At 55.0% G+C, this 26,719-nt stretch overlaps 1 protein-coding gene across 3 annotated transcripts; it reads left to right on the top strand.

Annotated features, from left to right (window-relative positions):
* Positions 1 to 99: 99 nt before the first annotated feature.
* Positions 100 to 26,719, top strand: SCN4B (sodium voltage-gated channel beta subunit 4). 3 transcript variants are annotated; one of them, XM_067566224.1, is made up of 5 exons: positions 100 to 238; positions 17,609 to 17,772; positions 19,382 to 19,604; positions 20,461 to 20,590; positions 21,300 to 26,719. In XM_067566224.1, the coding sequence occupies exons 2-5, from the start codon at positions 17,626 to 17,628 to the stop codon at positions 21,391 to 21,393; spliced, it is 594 nt and encodes a 197-aa protein (XP_067422325.1). In that variant the 5' UTR covers positions 100 to 238; positions 17,609 to 17,625; the 3' UTR covers positions 21,394 to 26,719. The 3 variants fall into 3 exon arrangements, with proteins under 3 accessions (XP_067422325.1, XP_067422317.1, XP_067422312.1); XM_067566216.1 differs by lacking the exon at positions 100 to 238 and adding an exon at positions 9,679 to 9,856; XM_067566211.1 differs by lacking the exon at positions 100 to 238 and adding an exon at positions 16,864 to 17,466.

The following is a 26,719-nucleotide window of genomic DNA, read 5'->3' as shown; positions in this document are numbered from 1 at the left end:
CTCTCCCCCCCCCCCCCCCCCAGCTCCCTCCTTCCCTCTCGGATACTTGTGACCTTGAGAAGCAGCTCTTTGCAGTTATACAGAGGAGACAGGCTCACCGGGAGATGAGGGGACAGGAGCGCTGCTCTGCGCGTTACAGCCTGAGAGTCAGCCCTGCTTCAGTTCAGAGCCTGCGGTACAGTGAGGCTCCGGCCCAGGGTTCAGGAAATTCACAGCCCTCCCCGACTCCAGCCCCCAGGTTTGTATTTTTCAGCAGAGAATTAATTGTTCATTATTTAAACCGGAAACCTCCATTGTTATCTGGATTATTACCAGTTAAAGGTTGTCCCAAGTTCTAGCTACAAGTTCTAGCAGGTTGCAAGAACATAGATGCCCCAGGGTGACTGGGCCCTTTAAGAGGGAACAGGGTTCAGTACACCTGCGACTGATTGCCTGCTACCCAACTGAGCGTGTGGGACGGGTCCTCTGCAAGGGCGGGAGGAGAGGAGAAGAGAAGAGAAGAGAAAGGTGCTCTGCTCTGCTCTGCTCTGCTCTGCTCATTGATCTTCCTTGACCCCGTGAGATGAAGGTGCTGCTGGAGGAAGCTGCAGAGAACAAGGAGACCCCGAGTAACCAGTGGAGGACCAGGAAACAGAGATGGGGAAGGATGTCTACCTGCGAACTTCAGCCCAGTGAAGTAAGCAAAAGAATGATACAGGGTTGCTGAAATGTTCCTGTAGAAAGCAGCTGGGGAAGCTGCTGAGATCCCAGCAATGCAGGCCCAGGAGAGGAGGGCTGTGTACCTCCCTGAACCGAAGGGGAAAGACCAGGGGCCAGAGACACTTTATTCCAACTTTTTTTTGGACTTCGTAAAGTAGAACCCCAGTGGGGGAATGGTATTCCTGGAAGAATTCCCATTCCTCTGTCCCCACAATGGCCTGGCCAGGCTGGGGAATGCAGTGAGGCATAGATGCAGGGGCTCATTTCAGCTGCCATTGAAATGCAGCCATCTCCAGGGCAGAACGTGGCAGGCAGAATGCACGCTGTCACCCTGCAGCAGATTAGGACAGGAAGTGAGGGGAATACTGTATCTGGGTGAAACGGCAAGGGGCATTTAATGAGGCTGAGTGTAATTCTCAGAGTCAGAGTTTGTCTAGGAGAGCAGGGTCTGGAAAATCTCCTGGATCTTTCAGTTCATGTATGACTGAAGGTCTACAGCTGACCCCATTGGTGGGATCTCTTGCAGCAAAGCGGCCTCTGTCACCAGCCTGAGGCATTGGATTGCCAGTCTGGAGCACTGTTTGTGATCTGCCCAGCCAATCTGCTCAGTCAGCCTTCCTCCAGCACCTGGCTTTCCCTGGGAGAGCACCCATCAAACCCCACTTTGCTTTGACGAGTAGGAGCATATGCACTGGGAGCATATGTTCAGCTGACTTTTCTACCACGACCCCCGAATCTTTTTCCAAGTTATCACTTCAAGGTTAGAGTCCCCCACCCTGCAAGCATGGCCTACATTCTTTGTTCCTAGCTGTATACACTTACATTTAGCTGGATCAAAATGCATCTTGTTTGCTTGCACCCGGTTTACCAAACCATCTAGATCGGTCTGAATCCGTGACCTAGCCTCTTCATTATTTACCACTTCCCCCAACTTTTGTGCCATTTGCAAATTTTCAGTGATGATTTTACATCTTCTTCCAGGTCACTGATAAAGATGTTAAATAACGGAAGGCCAAGAACCAATCTCTGAACACCTATATGAAATTCTTCCTTCTCCTGCCATTAAAATCCACTACTATACTGCGGGGTAGCACATGTTGTACCTATATTTTAAAAGGATCTGGAGTGGCCCTACAAAAGCTGCTGTGCCTGGAATAGTGCTTGCAAAAATGAAAACCACTAAATGATGAGAGGGTCTAGCTAGTGTGGCTTCTACAAAGGAACTTGTGCCTCTCTAATCTCTTGGCATTCTCTGAGTGTATCAGTACAGGAATAGATACAGAACAAGTGCTCGACAATTAGTTTAGACTTTCAAAAGGACTTTGACAAGGTCCCTCACAAAATGTTACTGAAGAATGCTACATTGCCATGGGGCGAGAGTCTTAGATCAAAAATTGGCTAAATAGAAAACAGGAATAAATGGTCAATTTTCATCCTGGCCAAAGGTGAATAGCAGGTTCCTGGGGGTGCCATAGCAGAACTGGTGTTGAATAGATTTATTAACAATCTGCAGAAAGGGGGTGAGCGGAGAGGTGGCAGCGTTTGCAGATGACGCACTTATTACCTGGAGAAAAGCTCAGTGTGGCTTGAAAACTTGTCTCTCTGACCAACAGAAATTGGTCTGATAAAAGATATTCCTTCCCCCACCTTGGTTGTCTCGTATCTTGGGACCCAGACAGCTACCCACACTACAAACAAAATTCTTTAGCCTGGACAAGACCAGAGGGGATTTTTAAGGATGCTGGAGGACCTAACCAAAATAAGTGAATTGTGGCAACGTGCTGGCATATAATAATTCGTGTTGTTAAATGCAAAGTGATGCATGTTTAGAAGGAATAACCTGAATTACTCCTATACCTAATTTAGCTATTTACCTCTCTCCATGTGACACCTGACCATTTGCTTCCTGTCTTTTAACCAATATTGATCCAGAAGAGACCTGCCCTCTTAACACACGACTGCTTACTCAAGAGCCTGAGGCCAAGAGCTGAGCAGGACTCAAAGAAGAGATGAGGCATTTCTGTGAGTACCAGACACATAACAGTAAATGCAATCAAGTAAGCAAGAGTTTGGAGGATTTACAGCCCTTCCCAGCTTCAGAGCATGTGGGTCAGGGAGGAATTTTCCCTGGGGACAGAATATCCCATAACTGGGGCACTGCTGAGTGCTTTGCACCTTCCTCTGGGCTGTGATGGAGACAGGACACTGGACAAGACTGACCCTGTCTGATCCAGACCGGCAATCCCTACGTTCCAAAGAGTTTTAAGGGGCCAACTTCTATGGTCCTATAGCATTTACCTGGACGAGACGGCGGGATTTGATGGCAAAGGACTTGCCTAGAACTGATTAAGTAAAAACCCCTGCCCTGAGCAGAAAGGGGGAGGCAGCAGCATGCTATTGCGCTGGAGGGAGGAAAGGCAGGGTTGGGATGGGAAAGGCTGCCAAGCACTCACCGTAGTCGTCTGCATTCGGAACTTGCTCAGGTTTCTAGGAGCTCAGTCTCTCCCACTTGGGGCTGCTCTGTGGAGCATCGGGTCAGAGCGTCTTCTCTCCCGCCCTCTTCCCCCAGCTCACTGGCTGACAGGCTTGTCTTGAAGAGTCAGCGCTGCAGGACCTTGCAGGAAATGTAAGGAGCTGATGGGAAGTTACATTTCAGCATCTCCTCTGTCTCTGGCAGGGGAGTTCTGACTTCCCCAGCAAAATCCTCTCTGGCTCTGGTGCCCCAGCTCCTTCTTCCCGAGGGGCTAGGGATGCAGGGGTCAGTCTGGGCTGCGGGGGAGTGGTGATGGGAAGGGGAGGAGAATGGGGTGGTAACTTAGCAGGGAACTGGGGCTTACGTCTGCCTCAGAAGCTTTATTCCAACACCCTTTCAGATCTGCTCCTGGCATGTGTGCGAAAGGCTCCTGGAGAAGGGGCGAGGGAGCTGGGGCAGTGTGCCAGGAGGATCCACAGGGATCTGCCAGCTCTGCTTAGTGCAAGTCTGCTTTATTATCCGTACTGCAGCGGGGCTGATTGGGCCTGGCCCGCCGGAGGTGGGAACCAGGCTGAGGCTGTGTCAGGGCTGCCTGGGCTTGTTGTCCCTCCAGTGCTGCTGGGACATAGCAACTCCAGTGCAGCCTCCTCACCCTGCGTCCCTGGGGCGGGAAGGCATGACCTGGGGCGAAGGTGGGATAGCGGCGGCACAGAGGCCGGAGGTGGGAGGTACAGGGAGCACAGAGGCCTGGTTGGGTGGGCACAGGGCAGATTGCGCATTACCTTTGCTAATAAATGACGCGGTGTTGCCAGGAGCCTGGGGCGGATACAGACTCGGGGCATGGCCTGCAGCACTGTGTATGGTGACACTACCACGGGCTCTGGACACGTGAGTGCTTTGTAAACCGCTGGGGTTCCACTAGATCTGCCTGAAGCCCGGGAGGGGAAGAACAGTGGAGTCTGGCTCCACTGAGCCCCTCCAGAGACAAGAGGAGAAACCCCACGCAGCCAGAGATGGGCTGACTCCACACGAAACCTGTGCCTGTCATGAGAGATGCTCTTGCACTCGGCCCTGCAGTACCAAGGTGAGACCCTAAACAGCCAGAGATCCCCCGGCACAGGGAACAGCGGCGCTGGGACGTTCTCCATCAGTGACCAGGGCAATGGTGGGTAGAAAATAAGATCCCTGAGCGATTGGCACAGGGGAGTGCAGTCTCTGCACCGTGCCTGTGAGCCGCAGGCCAGTTCTGCTCCCACTGACCTTTCAAAGAGCTGCAGACCTACACGCACATGGATGTAATTTATCCCTGCGGCCAGGAGCAGGAGAGGGGCAGGGGAGGAAAGTGGGGAAGGAGGTAATGAAGAAGAAGAATTGTGGGTAAAACACCTGACATGACTCTGGGCTCCTGCAGAGAATAATCATGAGAAACCAGAACCTGGAGGGCTTCAGTGCCAAGAAGCCAGTGAGAACTGCAGAAAGCAATGTGGGGGAGGACGCATGGGGAAACGGACCGGGGAGAGGATGGGGCAGGTGATGCAGAACACAAACAGAAGGGAGGAAGAGGAAGGGCAGACAGCCAGGCTTGTTTGTGCGTCAGGGATATGTCCGGTCTGAGGCTCACAGTCCATCCTTCTCTCAAAATAACTCAGAAGCCCTTGAAGTATGAGTCTCCCTTACTCCCTGGCCAGGTTTCCTTGTGGCTGAGTGTTTGCACATGCCAGCTGGAAGAAGCCCTTGAACTCTCTCTCCTGCCATGCTGAGAAGGTGACATCTGCCTGGAGAAGCTGATATGAGCCAGTCTCAGGATGCCTGTAATCAGACACAACTATTTGTGCTGGACTTTGCAGAAAGGGACCTGGGTAGGCAGCAGGTGAGATTTGTCCGGTTCTCAACACCCCTTGGGTCACTTCCTGAAGGCTGGCCGGGGACCCAGGTTACTGGGAAACTGTCCCTGTTACAAATGGGACCAAAGCTGAGACCCACCTACTCTTGTGCGGAGGTTAGGGGGTGCCATAGTGGCATAGACCAGTGGCTTTCAACCTTTCCAGACAGCTGTAGCCCTTTCAGCAGTCTGATTTGTTTTGCATTCCCCAAGTTTCACCTCACTTAAATTACTTGCTTACAAAATCAGACATAAAAATGCAAAAGTGTCACGGCAAGCGGTTACTGAACAGTGGCTGACGTTCTCATTTTTACCAGATCATTATCAAATAAATCAATCGGAATATAAATTATTGTGCTTCTAGCATACAGAGCAGCACAAACAAGTCAGGGTCTGTATGGAATTTGTTTGTATTGACTTCACTAGTGCTTTTTATGTAGCCTATTGTAAAAGTAGGCAAATATCTAGATGAGTTGATGTACTCCATGGAAGATCTTTGCGTGCCCCCAGGGGTAGGTGTACCCCTGGTTGAGAACCACTGGTCTAGACCAATGGGGTGTGAACAGCCCACACTATTCTTGGAGATAATGGTACAGCTCCTGGGTTCCTCTGAGCCCGAAAAAAAGCATGGACAGTCCTTCTGGGATGCCCTCAGAAACTGAGCTGGGCCCCTTGTTGTTTAGGAGGGTCATCAGAACTGGCCACTTGTGTTGTGAACCTGTGCAAAGTGGGCATAAAATGCTATCACTCATGTCAGTGGGGGGAGATTCGTACTGGATAGCACGCTAGCACTACAACCACTTGGGCAAGGTGCAATGGCAGATTGCCACAGAACAGAGGGGCTGGGAGGAGTTCGCTGAAGGTGGAGCCAGCGTCTCTGGATGATGAGGTCATGCCAGGAGGAAGAGGAGTTTTCTGAACCTCTTGGGTCTGCTGCCCTGGGCTAGATGTCTTCAAGGAGCAGGCGCTCTGGAGAGATTTGTTCTGGCACCTCCTTTTCCCTGCTGGACCCAGGGAGTGCGCAGGCAGTGCCAACACAAGAGTAATTTAAAGACAAAAGTAGATCAAGCATTTCTGAACCCTAAAAAGGTTCAGTTCAGAGTGGGGGTGGGTGGTTCAGGTTGGATGTTTGCATATACAGACTGGTTCCACCATGCCCAAGCCCTTACCACAGCTGCTCTCCCTTCATGCTCCACACACGGCCCCTGAACAGCTTCCTTTCCTCGTTCCAGAAAGTCGCTAGAAACCAAACAACCACATTCAGGCCTCAGTGCAACCGCTCTGCCAAGGCTCTGGCCCCACCCCATCTCCTTGGGTTGATATGTCTGTCTCTGTTCCCACATCCTCCCTTGGGAGCACAGTGCTATGTCTTGGCTTTCCTGAGCAGCTGCTCTCCGGCCTACATTCCGAGGCTCAGTCAGTTTCTATTTTAACACTCAGTGATTGATGACATGGCTGCATCTAGAAGGCACCTGTGCTCGCATCCTCTGCCTGCTGCTGGAGCATGTGGCAACCGCCCCCTGTGCCCTCACCTTTTCTCTTCCTGTGCCAATTATTTTCCAAGAATAGCTAAGTAAGTACAGCCCGGTAATGTGCAGAATCATGGTGCTTGCTCCATCCAGAATGGCTCCTAGTGCACCTCCTGGCATGATGCAATCCCACTTCATCCTCCAGGTGCACAACCGTAGTGTGTTAGTGCCTGCCGAAATGTTCTTTGTGGTTCAACGCGCGCCTTTTGTTTGACCTCTGATCATCCTTCTGAACTGGCTGCTGCTTTGGTTTGAAGAGATCACCTAATTCTCTTTCCTACCAGATCGTGCATGTTTTGAAAAGCCTCTTGCTTAGATCTTCCATTGCTCTTTTCCTCCCTGCTCAACCACAAGATGTCGAGGTTCAGCCAGGATAAAGTTCAGTTGCCATCTCTCTCAACCTTTTCTCAAACATTTCCTCACCCTCCTGCAGCTCCAATCAGGAGTCCTCTGGGCTTTGCAAGCTGCCTCAAAGTAGCTTCCCCAAAGCCAAAAAGTACAGCCTTGCTGAAAGTTTAATCTGAGTCCCTTAAATCCTGCTTGCTGGGGCCCACGTGCTCCAGCTTCAGCCTTATTTATCGCTCCTGCTCGGAGCTCTGAAATGAGGCCCAGCAGAGCTTCTGACTGTGCTGGAGGTTGTCCAACAAACTGTATCAAACAGCAATTGTGCTATTGCAGGTCTCTTCCCTCCCTCCCTCCCTCCGTTTGTGCAGAGCTGTGACGAATTCTCTCTGAGATCCTCATTACCCCATCTCGGGCCGTTTACAGCCCCCGCAAGTCATCCCCCGAGTATTCTCTGCCTGCCCTGGAGGTTTGAGAGAAGCATCTGTGACTCACCTCAGCTAACCTCAGCTTCCAGCCAAACTGCATTGGGCTGCATCAGCAAAACAAACAAGGGACTGTGGCGAACTCCTCGCCAAACTACAGGGATCGGTCAGCCCCACAAATTTGCCAGGCTGGGGTCCCAGTTAGCAGCCTGTGCACAGCTGAATCCCCCTTACATGAGGGACAGTTCCCACGAAGACATACATGGCCAGCCCGCTGTTCGCTATTCATGAATCCCATCCATTTCAGGAGCAATCACTGTCATGTTACTGCACTTCTAACGACCTTGATATTTATAACATCTCCTCTCCCTGCCCATCAAGAATTTCCTCAGGAGCCAAGAAGCTTTACACTCCATACAAGCCGTGCATGGCAAAGGAGGTGTGATTATCTGATGGAGCTGAAAGGAAAGGTAATGCACTTACACAGCGCAGTTGCATTATCAGGGACCTATATTGAGAGAGCTCCTCCCCACTCCTGCGTGGCTGTGGTCTGCAGCCGGTTAAGGCTAACAGAGGCAGTGGTTAGGAGAAGGTTGCAGGTGTATGGAGTATGGGGTGAGCCAATTAGCCCGAAATAAACTCTCAGGCAGCAAATGTAAGCGCCAAAGTTTTGTCTCTGGCTGTCTAACATCCCCCTCCGTTCTCTGCCATGACTCTAGCCATCTGCTGCCACGTGTGGCTTCGGAGACTGGAGGGCAATATTTGCTGCCTATGGTGTCTCAGCCACAGTAGCGGAAGGGATGGAGAGCTGTCAGTCATACTCCAAGGAGATGTGCTTTGCTCAGCTGGCCCATGTGTCCTCTGCACGGACATGGGGGACACCCAGGCTCCATTCCTGGCTGGCTTCTAAGGCTGGTGGGCCTAGGCCAGCTCTGTAGAAAACCAAGTAGGAGCTTAACTGCTGGACTGGATCTTGAGTCCAGGGTTTTCTGCTAATTGCATCAGCCAAATAGTTGAATGGCTTCTCCTGGCTGAGGGGTGCCCAGGTCCCCTGCTCCTTCCAGGGTCCCATTGTGCAAGGTGCTGAGGACACAGGGCAGCACAGGAGATCTCAGCACCTTGTTACCGGATGCCACAGTCACAGGCAGGCTGCAGAGAGCCGGTGTAGTTAGACTGAAGCCTTCACTTCTCGAAGGTTTTACTCCATGGGCCAGTTGTTTCTGTGTCAGCTCTCAGCACATGCAGAGCTTTTAAAGCCCGAAGGGAGAAGCAGCTCCCCTCGTCCGATCTGTAAACCCCAGCCCATTGAATTTCATCCCCTCACCCCGTCCTGAGCCGAGGAGCTCCTGCGTGACTAAAGCATCTCTGCTCGAAAGCTGAAGACAGCAAGGGACAGAGAATCCACCACTGGCCAAGCTCACCCCGGCTTGTGTAAGCAAAACATATTCTCATTGAGAATGCACGGTGGATTATAAAAGGTTCCAGGCAATTGCAATCTGAGTCTATTTTATGATGCAGTGGGACTGGAGGAAACCCAGGAATCTCTTCTGGCGATGATCACAGCTTTGCCAATAAAATGACGTCACTGTTCCTGTACACAAAAACCCAACAAACCTCTTTTAATTTACTTGACAGAGAAACAAAGCCCAGCCTCAGTGAAGGGGAGTCTGAAGAAACCAGCCTAGACGCACCATGTGAAAAAGCACCCAAGAACACCTACCAGCAGCCTAGTGGTTAGAGCAGGGCTCCTTTACCCAGCTGTAACCAGCCACTCACAGGCAGGGAGTGAGAACTGAGGAGTGTGAATTGCCTCAAGACTCTGCTGAAAGATGCCGTGAAAAGCACAAATGCTTTCCTAGCTGAGAAGAGAAATTCTGTCTCCGCCGGTGTAATACAGCGCCCCCTGTGCCTGGGGCTCCAGAACTGCTCTGCTGTGTGTCATAGAGCCTATGCTGCTGCCAGCTAGGGGAGACTCTCCTTGCGCTGAAGACGCAGGGTCCTGGGCTTTTGAAGCCAGGGGCGCTGCGGCCCGGCCCAGCTCTGCCGCGGCGGGGGGAGCTGGCAGGTTTCGGGTACCCCAGAGGAGCAGGGCTGGCGGGCAGGGCAGAGAAGCCCGGCCCTGCCTGCGGCTTGGAGCGGCCCCCGCCCAGTTCGCTGGCCGGCCCAGCCTGGCTGCGGCGCGGGCTTGGCGGGACCCCCCCCAGCAGCCGGCTCCCCGCCGCAGCATCCTGAGCTGGCAGCGCGCCGCGCCCGGCCCCTGCCCCTGCCCCTGCCCGGCCCTCCTCCAGCTGCGCTCGGCGGGCGGGGCGGGGGCCGGATGCTGGATGCGGCTGGGACCGGGACCGGCCACACTCGGCTCCAGCCCTGCCCGCTGCAGGCTGCACCGGCCCCGCTCGCCCGGGCTTCTCCGGCAGCCCCGCGCCGCGCTGCCCGCGGAGGATGGCCGAGGGCTCCGGCCGCGCCCGGCGCCGGCCCCGCGGAGGATGGCTGGGGCCGGCTCTGCTGGGTAAGGAACCGGCGAGTGCGAGCCGCGCTGCTCCGGGAAGCGATGCGCCCCGAGCGCCGCCTGCTCCGCCTTCCCCTGGCGCGGCCGGGCGGCGGAGCGGGGCTCGGCTCCGCGGGGCGGCTCCCGCACACCGGCCCGGCGGGGCTCGCTCGGCTCCCGCAGGCCGAGCCTGGCTCCCCGCAGCGCCGCGGAGGGCGGGAGCGGCGCGGCTCCGGGAGCCGAGGGAAGGGGGCGCGGAGCAGGCTGCGGCTGCGGCGCGGCGCTCTCGGGGCTTCTCCGAGCCGGTGCGTCCCGGGCTGGGGCTGGTGTCACCCGCTGTCAGGGGCCAGCCCGTGCCTGGCGCTGCGGCTGTGGTGTCTTCCTTGCTCGGCCTCGGACACAAGCGGGCCGAATCCTGCGCGCCGGGGCCCCGCCGCGGTGCTGAGCGCGGGGAAGGCAGCAGCAGGAGCCGGGTTCGCGGCCGGTCCGGGAGGGCAGGTTGTTTGGAGGGGCGGGGAGGGAACTTGCCCTGGGCATCGTCCCAGGGAGCGGGGCAGGGCACTGATTCCCAGCATGGCCGAGCCAACCCTAGGGGCTGAGAAGCCAGGAGTCTTTTACCAAGTGCTCACTGCTGTCTGGCTTCTCCGCCTTAGGGAGCTCTCAGGCCTGTCTTCAGGCTGTCCCCTGCAGTCAGGCGGGCTGGAGCTCGCTTTGTGTGAAAGGAAACCTGAGAGTGGCATGTAATCAGCTCCCGCAGTCACCGGCCGTAAGAAGAACATCAAATGTAACCAGGCTCCCAATAAATCTGGGAGTTGGGACAAGGGAGTTAATTAACTGTGGACAGGTTCTAATGGCATGGCCCTGTATTGCCATATGTACCTCTCCAGCGCTAGACCCCTCTGAGCCTCTGTGTTCTTGTGTTACTGCAGTCCCTAGCTCTACCCATTTCTATGAGCCCTATAAACATTGCCCTGATTGGTTCTTCTCCATGGAAAAATATTTGTAGGTTTGGGTAAACTCTACATTTCCACCAGGAAAGAGCAGCTCACAGCAAATAAACTTTGCTTTGATTTGCACCCGGCTGGCTGCAGCAAGAACTAGTTCCCAGCACATGCACCCCTCTAGAACCTTTCACCCCTGATCTCCAAGCGCTTCACTCAGGGCTGGGACCGATGATCTCCATTTTGCTGATGGGAAATCTGAGGCTCTGAGGATAAGTGACATGCCAAGGTCACTCCATGAATAGGAACCTGGCTCCCAGGCCTTTGCCTTCGCTGCATCAATTACTAATGTGCTGCAGTCCTGTCTCATGGAGCGTATGAGAGAAAACACCAACATTGTTCTCATTTTGCTGATCTGCTAGCAGACAGCACAGACAGGTAACTGCTAAAATTAAAGAGGGGGGAGGGGGATATCGATCAGGGACCAAAGGAAACAATCCTAAGTGTTTAATGCAGCTGAGAATATTTATAGTTACAGAATTAAAAACGTCTTTCATACCCTCCTTCCCAGCGTAGGAAAGACGTGCATATCTGGGGCACTGCGTGGGGTGGGTAAACCCGAGTCTGAACCTGGAAGAGATTCTGCAATGCACCCTGCCTGGCTGCAGCCAGGGGCTGGGAGCCAAGATGTGGTGTGGCAGCTTTTTCCGCTGTTGTATTCTCTGTCCCAGCAGGCCCCACATGCGTACCGGTCCAGGTGTCATTATCCGCCGCGCAGTTGTCCTAGTCTGTATAGAGTGCTTGTTCTTTGAACAGAGAGTTTGAAAACGAGAATTGAACTGAATTTTCGGTACGTAAAACCCAAAGCCTTTTGGGAGGGCGGGGGGGCGGGGGCTGGAATGTCAAAGGAGCTTGAATTCCAGTGGGATTTAGGTGCCTAATTCCCTTAGGCTTCTTTGAAAATCCCAGCCCAAATAAACGAAGGACAGCCTTATTTTGCGAAGAAAAAACTGGCCATGGGTGCAGTAGTTAGAACAGAGGCTCAGACGTTTGGAGCTGGGGTCATCTTGAGTTCTAAGACCAGGTGCTGGTGGCTCTTCTAATCTCAGGAAGGAAATTGGACCCCTTTGTACCTTGTCCTCAGACAGGCTAAAAAAAAAGGAGGGAGGAGGAATCTGAGTGCAAATCTGCCTGCGGCTGAGTAATTGAGTTGGGAATTCCAGTGACAGAAGCCTTGAAGCTCATTGCACTGTCTGGTTAGCCAGGTCACCCCAAACAGGACGCTGGGAGAGAGCAGGAGTGGTACCTCCGTGTTACAGCCAGGCAAGTCTTAACAGCTCTGCTCTCCTTCAGGGACCCTCACAGACTGTCTAACTCCTGTACCTCCAAGGGGTGTGACTACGCTTCAGCCCTTTTCCTCAGGAAGCTCAAAGGGCTGGATTCTGCTCTGGGTGGACTGTGAGATCTTCCCTCTGTGATGTGGTGTGGGAGGTGAGTGGGAGGAGGGGGAAGGTTTATGCCCAGGTGCGCTGGCTGCGGGAGGGGGCCAGCGTGATGGGTACCAGTGCTATGAGTGCTCTGTCTGTCGCCCTTTTGTAAAACAGCAGAGGCCTCCAGTGGCCATTGAGGAGAATCCCAGTCGCATGGTGCCCTAGGCCCTCCAGTCACGGTGCCGTCTAACAACCGTTGGCTCCAGTCGATTTCTGGAGTCTGTTGCCTCTGAGCGGCGGTCCCGGACTGGCACTGAGCGCCTGGCCAGTCGGGGTGTTTCCGGCGCAGCGTGTGTCGGCAAGCCGGAGCAGTGAGGGTGGGGTTACGTGAGGGTTGTTTGGAGTGACTTGAGCAAGGGGAGGAGGAGTTGGGGCTCCTGGGTTCCATTCTCACTTCTTCCCTTGACTCTTGGGGAGCTCCATCACGGCTCCAAGGGACGCAGCCAGTCGGCAGGTGCCATAAGGTTTAGCAATAGCAAAAGGTGGTGATAGCAGAGCTGGGGCAGGGCAGAGCGTCCTTCTTCCACGGAAACCTGCCAGCTCTCTCCACCCACCGCCTGTAAAATGGGTGTTCCTCCCACCAGGGGTTTGTGGAGCAGAAATGGTGCAAACCTCCCCACCCCTGGCTTAGTGTCTCCTGCTGCCCTGCTCTGCGGGTTCTCGCTCGCACCTGTGCAAAGGATTTAAAATGTTGCCAGCGCCCAGAGCGAATGGAGAACACGGATTCATGAATGTTTTAAACCCACTCTGCAGTGGTGGGAAGAAGTGACCTCCCCCAGTGCAGGGCAGCGGCAGGCTGGTCCCTGCATGTCTGAATGACGCTGCTGACGTCTCAAGCAGCCACCCGTGATTTTGAGAACGAGGCAACTCAAATCCCTTGATCGCAGAGGAGCAAAGACCAGTCTTCTAACGCTGCTGCATTAGCAATGAAGGTGGGGGCAGAAAGGACACGCATACAGAGGCCTCCCTCTGTTTTGGCAGCTTGGATTGATTGCTGCTGGGGGACAGAGCAAAGAGCAGGGTGGTGTCCCAGTGCAGGGTTTGTACCTTGGTTTTAAACGTGTGCTGGATTTGCTCCAAGTTGCTTTGCTCGCACGCCTTTGATGGGAGAGCTTGGTCTCAATGACGTTTCTGGAAGCAACCGATGATTGCTCCAGCAGACCCTCATTCATTTCTGCAGCTAGCTTGCACCTGTCTGGACAAAGTTCTTACAGACCCTGTAAAGATCCAGGCGTGCCTGTAGCCATTCTGCATAGTGCTGTGATCTTGCCAGTCCTGCTCCCCCCGCCGGCCTGCAAACCAGGAGCCGGTGAGTAGTTGTGTGGGGGTGGACGTAGGAGCTGTATACAGTAATGTTGGGTCAGTGCTGAGACGATGCTCTGCTGTGGTGCTAAGTGATGTTTTGTGGTGTTAGGGATGCTTAACTTCTATACAGGTAGAACCCTGATCCCTCACGGTCAGTACAGATATTAGGGCCCTCTCCATAATAGCCAGATTTTCAGCCTCCGTATCCCATAGTGGGTCGTTACAGCTCACCCTCCCAAACATTCATCCTACAGTTTCAACTGGCTAGGGTCTTTTTTTGTCACTTCCCACCCTAAACAGCTGTGTGGTCTTGCAGCTAAATAGCTGCTACTTTCCACCCCAGAGCTGGCTGCACTTCCGTGGTGTGGGAAAAGATTCATGCACATTTAGAGCTTGGTTCTCCATTGCCTTGTCATCATGTACACAAGTGTAAAGTGCCACCCATCAGAATGGTCGTGTTTTATACCCACTTTGTGCTGGTGTCAGTGACACCTGGTGCCGAGCAGGGCAGATCAGGCCCAGAGCCCTTAGGAATACTGTGGGATGAAAAGTGCTTTAGAAATGCAAGACACTGTTATTTTAAGGCATTATCGATTCCTAATGTAAATAGGAGTGCTCACAGCTCTCTGTCTGCTTAAAAACCCCAGGGCAGGTCTTTCATATACAGCATGATGATAAAAGAGAATGAGGCTAAGAGAAGGCCAAAGTGCCACATCTGTTGTCATGTTTCCCCTGTATCTCTTGAGGAGGACCCCGTGGTTGGAACATGGGTGAGGCTGTGGCTGAAATGCTGGCCCGGGGGTGGGGTAGTTCTAATTGCACTCCATTGGAGTCCTCGGACTGCCCTGGAGATGAGATGGGCTGGAATGTGTGGGCTACAAGCTAGCCACACGTAAGCCAAACCCAGACCATGCTGCAGCTGGCGGCAGTGGTTTTCGGAGAGCGTTTGAGCAGCAGATGAGCATTAAAAACAAATAAAAAGGAAAATCCCCTGCTGCCTGGTCCATGGTTCTCTAGAAGAAGTTACGGACATTTGTTGCTGATTTATTGTAGTGGGAGCTGCAATGACCCCTGTATTTTGGGTGCCTAACATCCTCCACTATAGAAAAGGTGGTCAGAAAATGTTTACAAACTATCTGGGTTCTGCTTTTCCCCTCACTTCCTCTTGTAAATCCAGGAAGCTATACTGAAGTCAGTGGAGTGACTGATGTCAATGCCTGTTGTTTTGTAACCGGACAGTGTCCCCTGTAATCAGCCCGCACTCCTCGTTTCCCTGCTAATATCGTGGACCCTCCATTTGTCAGCAGGACGGGCACCGCCCGCAGAAACCCTGCCTTGGAGGGGATCCCTCTTCCAGGGCTGGGAGAGGAGATTTGGCTGCCCAGGCCTTGATGTCTTACACAGTCCTGTCAGGAGAGGGCCCGACCTGGAGCTGGTTGAAAAAGCTTTTATAAGAAGTTTTCTCACTGAGAATGTTGGCGTTTTCCATCAGCCCAGTGACGCGGGAATGAGAGCGGGGACGTGAGCGATGAACGACTCGGGTTCACTTCTGAGCCAGACAAGCAGCAGCACCGTAGTCTCCCCTTGGGAGCACGGCAGGGCTAGAGAGGGAGCAGGCTGCACCCCTTGGGCAAGTGCAGTAGCAGGTGCCTGGCCCTAGTTCTTCCTCAGCCTGCCCCGAGGGGTTTCGTGTGTCTGAGACGCCCGTGCTCCTAGGCCAGGTGCTGTAACGCAGGCAGCGCTGCAGTGTTGGGGCACACAAGGTGCAGTGCTGGCCCCTCATCACTGCCATCACAACCCCCTCACCCCCCCGGTGCGTCTCAGACACGTTCCTGGGTCTCTACGCGGGGATCTCATCCGCTCGCGTTTATGGTGCGTCTCTGCCCTGCTAATAGGGCTGGAGCGGGAGAGCTGACGTCTGCAATTTGAAGGCGACCAGTCAGCTGCAGTCCGAGGAGAAGCTTTGTGCAAAGCGGGCGTGCCAGGCTCTGCACAGGGCTCTGGACTCTACCCACCGCACCGCACCGGCTGGCTGGGGATGCTGGCGCGCGGGATGAGCAGAGATGAGGGAACCACGACTCACCCCGGAGCAAGGTGCCGAGCGCTGTTTGAACTCGCTTTATGAAAAACCTTTGGCAGCACCCCACGCTCCCGGCTACCCCCCTGACGCCAGCCCCTTCTACACATCGAGGCGACCCACTGACCCCCCACGCCACCCAGCCCTGCCGCTGACACTCCCTGATCACGTTTTCCCCTCCCTGGGTCCCTGTGAGTGGCTGTGTGTGCGGGCTCCCTTGGCGCAGCGGGGAGGGCTGGAGCTGAGCATCTGTCTTGCTTTGCAGGCAGCAGGGAGGGTTTTCCCTCGGAATTAATGCGGGCAACCGTGTGTCCGGGTGGATTGTTCAGGGGGTTTCGCATCAGGGAGAGACAATCCCACATCTGTATGATGCCATCAGCGATCCCAGTTTGACTTGCTGCTCCCCCTCCTGTATGGGATCCCCTTCCACTGCGCCCCACCCTCTCCCATGCCCTATGAACTGTATGGGATCCCCTTCCATTCCCCCCAGGAGCTGTATGGTAACCCCATCCACTGGGCCCCCCTCGTCCTGGGAGCTATACAGTGGCCCCATCCTCTGCGCCCACGGTGCATTGTTTCCTGGTCTCTGTATTTTTCAGGCCCTGTCTACAAATGTGCTTAATTCCCATGGGATGGCTCCTGCGTTGGGAGCTAAGCATGGGCAGGAGGTGCCTGCAGGAGTGGGCTGTTAGCCGGGATGTGCTGGGGGCAGGGGCTGCCGATGGCTTCATTCCCTGCTCCGGGGTGAGAGCGGGGGTCGGCTGATTCCAGCGGCGTGTCGCTGGTATAGCCCTGGGCGGAGAGAGGGGAGCGTTGGGCTGGCTGAGTCTCTGTTTGTGCAGGGAGAGCATGAAACGGCTCGGTGAGTAGGAGCGGCGCCAGGAGGAAACCTGCTGCCCATCAGGCCTTCCCTGGCTGAGTGGGAATGCTGCTCTCTGCGGGCTGAGGAGGAGGCTTTCTCTGGAGGGAGCTTCTCTGCTCAGCCGCATCCCGCCGGGCCTGACTTCCCCCTACGTGACATGGTGCTCTGGAGGGCGCAGGCAGCATTAGCCCAGCTGCAGAGGGGCGACGAAGGTTGATAACCCCATGGAGCCTGGCAGGGGCCCGAACCGCACCACTTCCTCCTGGAGCCTGATGGAGCGAGGAATCCTGTCCCCAGCGGCCTCTGCAGTGATGGGTGGCTGGGGGGGATTGAACCAAACCCTCCCCTGTGGGACAAGCACAAGTAAATCCTGCCCCGGAGCGTTGAACTCACCGTAGATATTCTCCAGCGCTGCCACGCTCCTTGGTTCTGTTGGGTCAGAACCGTCCAGGCACTGCCTGGCCACTGGGCTGCTCTCCAGGGTTTAAACAAGCACCAGATTCGCGGCGCTGCTGTTCCTCGTCGCAGGTCCCGTCATTTCTGTGGTTGGCTTGAAGGTGGAGATGGCCTCATGACTGCCGTTCCCTCTGGCAGCCTCCAGAACAGCTCCCCTCGCTGCCCTGCCCTGGGCTGGAGCCTAGAGCCCAGGACCCCTCCAGCCTGGATTCGGGGGTGGTGTTTGGCTTGTAGAAACTTGGCTGTTCAGAACAGGACTAGAGCTCCCGAGTGGGGTTGCCACATAGGTACCAGCTGTGGGTGGTGTATGCCCTGCGTTGGACAGCAGCGAGGGCGAGGCATGGCGGTGAAAGGCCAGCGCGGGGAGACGCTGGCCTTCCCTACTGACGCTCTCTGCAGTTGCCTTTTCCCAGTGCATGTTCCTGAGGCGCTGTCCTGCTCTGTGTCCTTTAAGAAGGTGGAGCAGGTGCTGGCATGTGTGCTGCCTTCAGGGAGCCCAGGTAATGGACCAGCTGTCATGTCCTGTCAGCAGGTGACTGCATGTTCTCTGGGCATGCCCCAGGAGATGTCTGTCCCTGAATGGGAATCAGGTGCTGCCCCTGTGGAAAATGACATGTCTTTGCGCTCTGCTTCCCCCGGCAGGTTTACATCTCTTCTCCATGGCTGTCACCTTGGAGGTCTCTGTGGGGAAAACCAACATTGTGATGGCTTTGAACAGCTCCGAAGTGCTGCTGCCCTGCGTCTTCACCAGCTGCATTGGGTTCGAGAACCTGGTCTTCACTTGGTACTACAACAGCACTGAAATGGTGCGTGGCGCGCTCTGCTCCTCTCGGGGTTTGAGTGCGCGGTTCTGGGTCCCCCCAGCACTGACCGGGTGCCCCTGGATACAGTGATGCCAGTGCTTTAAACAGTGATTTGAATCCCGTCTCCTGCTTTAGGATGCCCTGTTGGCCACGAGGGATCTGGTTTGGCAGTCACCCCCTCAGAGCCCCGTGCACCCTATTGGCGCTGCACCATAGCTGCCCATAGGAGACGCTGCTGGGTGGAGCTGGGTGGAACGGGGGGAGGAGGGGGAAATTCTTCCACACTGGCACCAGAAAAGTCACCATTTCATTCTGGCTGGTTTCGCTGCCCTCAGATTTAATCATTTCTGCAAAATTTGCCTGTGGTGACTTCAGAATGGGAAGTCCGGGGGTCGTATAAATTCCTTTTGCTCAGAAACGTCCCATTTCACTCTGGAGCAGGTTAGCATTTTGGCCAAGACACAGTGAATTTTCCAGCTAATCAGGCCCCTTCTCGTATTTCCCGTGAGATGCCAAAGGGCCGCAGGCTTCTGAGCAGCACCCCCTTTCGCCGGGAATACTTCGCCCTCTGCTCGCTAGCGTGAGGCATGGTTTCCCCCAGCCAGCCCACCTGCGCTGCAGTCCTCCCAGCCTTGGCCAGCCGCCAGCGGACCAGGGAGCCCGGCTCGGGCTGGGTACGCACGGCACTGGCTGCTGGAACGCACAGCTCCTCGGCTGCGTCCCACGGAGGTGGGTGCTCCTGGGACTGGCGCCCGCCCGGGCTGCAGCTCCTGGATTTGTGGGGTGGAACGTGCATTCCAGCTAACGCGGCCCCAGGGCGAGCGAGGCAGGCCTGCTGACTGGACCGCCCCATTCTTTGACCCAGGCATGCAGCTGCTTTTCCCTTTCCCTTTCCCTCAGGAGGCACGAGCTGCGTGCGTGCACACGCGTGTGCAGAACTGCGGGAAGGGATGAGCTCAGGGGCCCAAAAGGCACTAAACAAAGGTGTCATTTCATACGGACCTGGCTTATTAAGGAGAAGAGCCTCCTCGCCCCAGCACTGGATGAAGTGCAGGGGAGGCGAGGAGGAACTGGCCTCGTGGGAGAGTTCATGGAACTGGTTCTGCTCGGCCTCCGTTAGAAGACCCACCCCCTCTCCGCTCAGCCTCTCGAGTGTCCCTGCTGCTGCCCGCTGCATTTCACTGCTGTGTCCCTGGCACTCCGGAGACGTCTCGGTGGCGGGGTGGGGATCCGCTGAGAGGAATAACTGGCTTTGGGAGCCCTGGGCAAAGGCCAAGCATTTCCATTCTACCCCGAGCCTAAAGGAGACACAATCCTCGGAGAGCAGGGAAGGGCTAGAAAGAGAACGTCCTGCCCACTTGTAGGGGGCCTGCGCCCTACCTACACTACAGCCGTCACTGAGCCATGGCACTGCCCCTGACCCGGATGCAACACGCTTAGAAATCATCATGTAGACAGGACCCGACCCGCAGCCTCGGCAGCTCCAGCCCCGGGCTGTCTCTGACTTGGCAGGCAGAGTTCTCCAGCCCTTTCCTTGTCTGGGGCTCGCTGAGTTTGGGGCCTCGCTGCTGTTCACGCACTCAGCATCCTGCTGTGTTCCCTCCCCCGGCAGATATATCGCGGGATGATAAAGAACAAAGCAGCAGAGCCGAAGATGATATTCAGAGACCCTCGGGTCAAGTTAGTTGGCAACACCACTGGGAAGGACAACAACATCTCCATCCGCATGTTCGTGGACTTCAGTGACGCTGGGCCGTACACGTGCCATGTCAAGAACCCAAAAGAAAAGGGCGCTGAGCACAACGCCACCATCATCCTGGAGGTGGTCCAGGAGAGTAAGTGTCTGCCGGGAAAAGCCCTCACACTCTCACCTCTCTGGAGCTGATAGACAGGCTCGCTCGAGTGACAGGCGGTATGTGTCGGGGGACAGATGTGCTGCCAGCGGTCAGAGCAGGGGACTGGGAGTCCAGACTCCTGGTTCTCTTGGGTTTCCACTGGTGTCACTGAGGGTAGAATCTGCTCCCCGGAGTTCTAGTCTGGGCTGGGTGACCAGGGAACGTTTGTTTAGTCCTCAGCCAATGGCTGTGCGCATCAGCGAGAGCCCCCGGGGAGGCGGATCGGCTGGGGTTCGCAGGTCAGGGTTAGGGGCGTTGGCAGAATCGGGGGTCGTTCAATTCACACCCCTCCTCCTGCCAGTGAGCAAGGTCAACCTCTCAAACAGCGGGCTCTGGCTTTTAAGTCCCTTGATCTTTTCTGGCTGCCCAAGTTGAGACCCTCACGCCGAGTGCCCGCAACCTGGCCCCTAAAATCGCCACAGAAGATGGTAGCTGAGAAACGTCAGGGCCCTGCTCCAGTCCAGGAGCCGCTGGCCACGGGGGGCATTCTTGGGCAAAGCTCCCGCACGTGGCTTATGGGCCAGCTCAGCCGTGAGCCATGCTGTTGTAGGAAGGCTGGCGGCAGCAGGGAGGGTGAAGCCCGTGGATATTTGACTGTAAAGCCGTGAGCTGTTCTGCGGCATGGAGACGGCTGAGACGCCCCTGCGACTCTGGTGATTGCCGAGGACCGGGTGTCTGAAAGGCGGCTCCATCACGGGCTGCTTGTCTCCTGCTGCTCAGGGCCGGAGGCACCACGCTGCCGGGGCTCTCCGCGCCAGCTCGTCCCTAACACGCCCTCTGGCGCTCTCTCCTGCAGTGGTAGCCGTGGACAACACCCTGACCATCATCATCGTGTCAGCCGTGGGCGGGCTCGTCGGCCTTCTCATCCTCATCTTGGTTATCAAGAAAATCGTCCTGTTGATCCTCAAAAAGTCTCAGGAGAAGAAGTGAGTCGGGCCGGTCGCGGGCCAGGGCCGGTGGAGGTGGGGGCAGTGTGTAAGGCGGGCTGGATTTGTGCTGGGCACAGCGCAATGAGGACCAGATGCATGGATGTTTGGGCCAGCGGGAACCACGTGCTCTTTCAGACCTGGCTGCCCCGCCTGCACACCGGAGATGTCTCACTGCGGGGTTAGCAAGGAGAGGGTAGGAGGCAGGATGGCTTCGCGACCTGGGCCCAGGACTGGAAACCGAGCTCTCCTGAGTTCTGTTCCCAGCTCTGCCACTAGCTTGCTTTCACTTCCCCTCTCTGTGCCCCTGTTTCCCCAGCTGCAAAATTGGGGCCAGGACGCTGACCGAACAGGTCCTGGGGCCAGCAGGAGGGTTTGTATAACTAATGCAGGCATGCACGAAAGCCTGCTGCTGCCTTTGCCGGCACGGCAGCTGTGGCAGGGCTGTTTCCTGTGACCAGCCTTGCCCAGTCCTCTCGTCAATGTCCAAAGCACACGGCTTCCCTGGAGACTGTGCCCCAAGCTCTTAGCGCGGTGTTGGAGTCGTAGTCATGAGTCCTCTGACCAGCATGGGGAAGCAGGCGGAGTCCGAGCCAGGATCTCTTGGCGTCCGGTGCCCTGGGATACGCACCTGCCCTGCCTGGTGCACAGGAATGAGAGTGCTCTGCAGGCGCCAGCCCCGTGCTGTAGCTACGGTTCTCTCCCCTAGGAAGGAGTGTCTCGTGAGCTCGTCAGGGGTCGACAACACTGAGAATGGCCTGGCGGGCTCCAAGGCGGAGCGGAAAGCACCACCAAAGGCATGAAGCAAACCCCGTTTGACCCACGAGGCAGCAAAAATCTAAGGGTCGGGGGGAGGGGAAACCTACTTTATTTTGAAACTAAGAATGCTCGAGACGTATCTGTGTAACGCACATGCCTACAATTCATGCCGCTTCTCAGCCCAGACTTGGAACACCGTGTGGCCTGGGGCGGGCTGTGGGCCCAGGCGGCGACGCCGGCAGGAGGAAGGGAGCAGGTCAGCTCCTCTCCGAGAGGATGGAGAGCGGGAAGGAGTTGGGAATTCCCTGAGCAGGAGCTCGTGCCAGGTGGCTGTTGCCGGGTGCGTGAGAAGGCGGGTCTCGGCTGGGCGTGGGGCACAGTGCGAGGCAGGGGTGCCAGGCGTTGGAGGGAGGCAGCGCACCATGCCGAGGGCAGCCAGCTCCTGGTGCAGAGCCCCGGCCGTGCAGGGCTGCATGGGGCGCTCGCCGTAGCTAGCGCTGCTCCTGGCCCTGCCTGAGCACGGGGCTGGCTCAGCACGCAAGGTAAGGGAGAAAGAGGGGCTCCGCTTTCACTGCTGCAGAGCGCGTTTCTGAACCAAATGATGTGTCGTTTTTATCAAGGGTGGCTTTCACTGCTCTTCCTGCCTGCTAACCTCAGCAGCTGGGCCACGGGCCGGTGCTGCTCGTGGGACGGACTCTCCCTACCTTGCCATCTGCATTCCACCCCCGGTGCATGGCCCACCGTGTCAGCCCGGGCTTGTGCAGCTCTGTGTCGTTGTCACCAGCTGCCTGTGGTGCCCAGGGTGGGAGACATCGCGGCCAGGGGACGCCAGAGTCTCCATTAGTTACCCACAGCAGCTGTTCGCCTGCTGCTCTGTGTGATTGCGGTGGGCCTGGCTTTCCACTGCCCTGCCCCTTGTGTGCCCACTTGCACTAGTGCCAGGGGAGTGTAAAGCACTGCCAGCCTGACTGGGGAGCGTTGCACACTCACTTTGCACACGGCGACACACGGTGCAGGGGAGCAATGAATGGGGTCCTGGCAGACCTGCTCTGGGAGCTCTGCTAGGTCAGTCGTAAAGTGTTGAGGGCGTCGAGAAGGAGTCATTGTCTGTACCTCTCCGTAGTTCTTTCCTGGCTCTCAGTGAAGCTGCACGATCTGCTCTGTGGTGTTTCCTGTCCCGCTGGCAGCAGCGCCGCCTGTGTAATTCTTGGGGTTCTCTTCCTTCTGGAGGGTCTTTGGGACTTGGCCAAGGTACGCGGTAATGGGAGCACACCTGGAAAGGGGCAGCTGGGGTGACAGGTTCAGGTTCATGGGGCGGAGCAGAGGGAATATTGATCAGCTGCAGGAATGGTCCCAGTTCAGCCCACCAGCTGAGGGCAGTGGCTGGCTACATGTCCCGTGCTGGCTGTGCCTTTACCCTCAGAAATCTCCACTCCCTGCTTCCCCAGGAGCAGTGCAGGGAAAATGAGGCAGATCCCACATCAGGCGTTGAGCTGGGCTCTGCAGCGTGGCCCTGGCAACGTTCCCAGAGGGCTAGAGACAATCAGGCCCACATTCTGCCTTCTGTTACGAGTGCCCAGCCCCAGTGACGCCCGCGGGCTGCGCAGGCATAGCCAAGGGCAGAATGTGCCCCTTGGAGACGACCCCTCGCGGTCCCAGATGTACAGGGTAGTAGTGAGGATGTCGTCACCTTGCCTGGGTCTGGTACAAATCCTCTTGCACTGCGGCTCCCTCTGGCACCGGGACATTTGGTGGGACGAGCAGGGCGTCCTTTCTTCTTCCCTGTGCTGGGTGCAGGCGCTCCCAGCGTGAGGCTACTGCAGCCCATGCCCTCTCTGACTATGCTGCAGAGTTGCTGCCGTTCTCTATGACATCCGCCCTGGGAGGTTTTGTCTCTGCAGTATGGCAGCTCTCCTGCATGTGCTGAAGGAGGTACCAGGCACATCCCCTCTCCCCCAGTGCAGGGGCAGCTGTCTGCCATTCCATACCAAACGCGCGCCCCGGTTAACACCTAAGGCCCCAAGGAAGCTGGTCCTGGCCCGTACCTTTGGGGCACAGAATCTCCCGGAGCTCGGCCCTGTGACATGGTCACGTCTCCACCAAACGCAGCTAGAATCCGCGCCCTGCAGCCATCACCAGGTAGGAAAGGGCGTGGTGTCACCCCAGGGAACAAAGGGCTTGGTGGAAGTGGTGACAGGTGGCTTGGTGACACCTGCAGTGCTGGGAATGGTTTTGTTTTAGCAGGGAGCTCCTGGGGGCCACCTGCCTGTCCCCGCAGCGTTGCACACCACTCAGCCGCTCCGTCTCATTTATACTGGCGTAAATCTCTGCCATGACGCCATTCCCTGTGCCTGGCTGCCTAGTGCTGGGGGGATTTCCAGGGTACCTGTTGTTAATTCTGTGGACATGTTGCACAGCTCATTGTGTTCTGCATGGTGGATGTGCTGCGGCACCCTCCCGGGCTGTGCACCACGACTGATGGAGAGGGAAAGCCAGGGAAGAACAGCTGATTTTCAAAGTCCCTGCTTCTGACTAATGGCAGAAGAAAGCACCGTAAAACCCTCCGGAAGGAAGGTGCCATGGAGGCCTGTGAGCAGGGCATGCGCTCTGAGCTGCCAGTCTGCACTCGGGCCAGACAGAACGGCCTGTAGCACGCACCTTGACCTCACTGGCTCACCCTCTCCTGTGTCCTGCTGTGGCCGCTGTCCGTTCAGCTGCTCCCGCTCTGTGCGTGTACTTGGCTGGTTTCCTGGGGAGAAGTTGTCGTATTTTTTACATCAGTTCTGGTTTTACTCTCTTAAGCTCCGCACTTACAGTGACAGACACTGAAGAAGCTGATGTACCAAGGCTTTAAGTAGTTAGGCAAATAGTTTTTATAATGGATTTAAATGGGAAAATGGCGGATTCTGTTTCCCTTTCTCTTAAGAAAGAATGTGGAGCCTCATTCACTGTCCCGGGAGGGAGCACGGTCTAGTTGTGGTTAGAGGGCTTGGATTCAGGACTCCTGGGTTCTGTTCCTGACTCTGTTGCTGATTCACTCTGTGACCTTGGGCAAGTCACTTTGCTTCTCTGTGCCTCAATTATAATAATACTGACCTACCTCACAGGGATGTTGTGAGGCTTCATTAATTACCATTTGTAAAGGGCTTTGAGATCCTTGGGTGAAAAGTGCTAGAGAAGGACAGAGTATCATTAGCAGAGAGCTATTTGGAAGGTTAGAAACTTACCAGGTTAAACATAGATGTTGTTTTTTTGTGTTTAAAGGGACGCTGTCAATGTGGAAATCACATTACACCTGCTGTTGTTGCAGTTGGCCCCTCAGCTGGCGAGAACTGAGAGATTGGAGAGACCTTTTTCGTTTCCTTTCATTTCTATTCTGTGCGCTCTGGGAGTTTGTCCACACTCTATAGAGTCAGCCTTGCTGGTTCATTGATGATTGATTGCACGTCCTGTCTCATTCTCTTGAGCTTGGCTTTCCGGAGCTCTCAGGTAGTCTGTTCCCCAGGTCCTGCAACGGGGCTGTCCGCAGGAACAGCAGGCAGGCAGGTGTTCAGGAGAGGTGCCAGGGACACAATGGAGTTTGCTAGGGACTTTGCTATTGAAGGTGTGGGGTACTGCAGCAATGGGTGGCCGTATACACCCTGAGAGAGAGAGGAGGGGGAGCAGAGACAGGCCTGAGATGTTTGGGGCTCTCTGTGACTTAAAACCCTGGAGTATGTGGGGAGCTGGAAGATCCTTCTCTCGATACATCAAACCAGCCCAGGACGTGCTATTGCAGGGCGCTAGATCTGAAAGTGGAAATTTAAACTTTATTCAATTTAAAATCATTCAAGGTGACTGTGACCCTTTAAAATAATGTGATTTGTTGTTTGAGGGTCACAAGCCGGTTTCTGGATTACTCGTGTGTGCAGTATCTTTGTGTGTGTTAATGAGACTAAAGAAACAAACTCATCCCCTTCTCCTGTGGGGAATCAGGAATCCGAGAAGGGTCTTGACTTTTCAGGCATGGGGGAGGGAGGTGGGGACAAGAAGAGTCTTCCTGCTTTGTAACTGGACAGGAACGCTGCCTGGATGGGTTGTACAAGAGAACATTGACTTGCACGGGAGTCTTCTGGAATTCGTTTACATTAACCGGCTTGACCCAGCTCACAGCAGGCTTGCCGAAGCAGCACAGGGGGATTATTGGAGAAGGCGGCTCTGTGCCACTTCACCCGAGACTAGGATGCAGTTTGAATCTGATAGTCATTGACAGTGAGTTCCAGCTGCATGCTTGAACCTGCACACAATTCTGCAAATGCAAGTGCAGTTGGAATAGGAGGAAGCCAAAGAAGCAGCCTGTGCTGGTGCATTTGTAGCTGTACTTTTCAAGAGGGGAGTTTGCAAACTTCTTGCTGATTGGTGGCTGTGCTGCACCTTGTCTAGTCATTTACACCAGTGCACAGAGCTTCACAAGGTGCAGGGCAAAGGTGACGTGCTCTGGAAGGTAGGGTTTGTGGTTTACAGTGTTGTCCACTGGTTAGAAAAGGCAGCTGGGTGTCAGCACGCTTGGATTCTATGTTTTGAGCTCTGCTACTGATTCTCTTTGGGTAAACTTGGGCAAATCATTTGAATCTCTCTGTGCTTCAGTTTCCTCATCTGTAAAATGGGGATAATAATACTGACCTGCCTCTCAGGGGTGTTTGGAAAGTGCTTGAGATCCTTGGATGACAGGTACTGAATAAATGCAAAGTATTATTAATGTATCATCATCATCATCGTTCATGACGTTTTAAACCAAAAGACACGAAATCTTCCAATTACCCCATGAAATCTCCAGTCCAGCCTTTGTGAAGAACTTCTAAGGACAAGTAAAGTTTGGGGCACAAAATTAATTTTGTTCAAGTGTTATTTTTAGCTGTCATAACCTGTTAGGTTTTTTAGAAGCAGTATCTGGACGTTGTTCCACTTGCCACATGGTATATGCAATGCTGTACTATGCATGGATTATTCCTCTGGCTTGAATAGAGAAAACTTAAGAGCATCCATTGCTGGAAATCTATTTATGTACTTGTACGCACGTATGGATTTATATATACTGACCAATGGGGATGCTTAAAAGGTTCCACTGGCTTGAAAAATTCTGCCCATTCTCGAGCCATTCCCTCTCTTTAAAATGGGGTGTCCCACTAGAACCTTTCAAACTGAGGAGGTGTTAAGGAAGCGTGTATATTCTAGACACACATGTATATGTGTATATAAATACATATAGTATATACTTGTAAATAAACACAGGATGCGTAGGGACATTCTGTTTGTTGCCTTTAAAACACATTTTGCACTACAGAGTTTTATTTAGCTTTGCCTTGAATGAAATAAAAGTTTATGTTTAGT

Source organism: Emydura macquarii, unplaced genomic scaffold, assembly GCF_026122565.2.
Source record: "Emydura macquarii macquarii isolate MOO-44397 ecotype Brisbane River unplaced genomic scaffold, CSIRO-AGI_Emac_v2 contig_312, whole genome shotgun sequence".
Lineage (NCBI taxonomy): Eukaryota > Metazoa > Chordata > Testudines > Chelidae > Emydura > Emydura macquarii.
The sequence above is the reverse complement of the archived record's forward strand: the minus strand, read 5'-3'. Positions and strand labels throughout refer to the sequence as shown.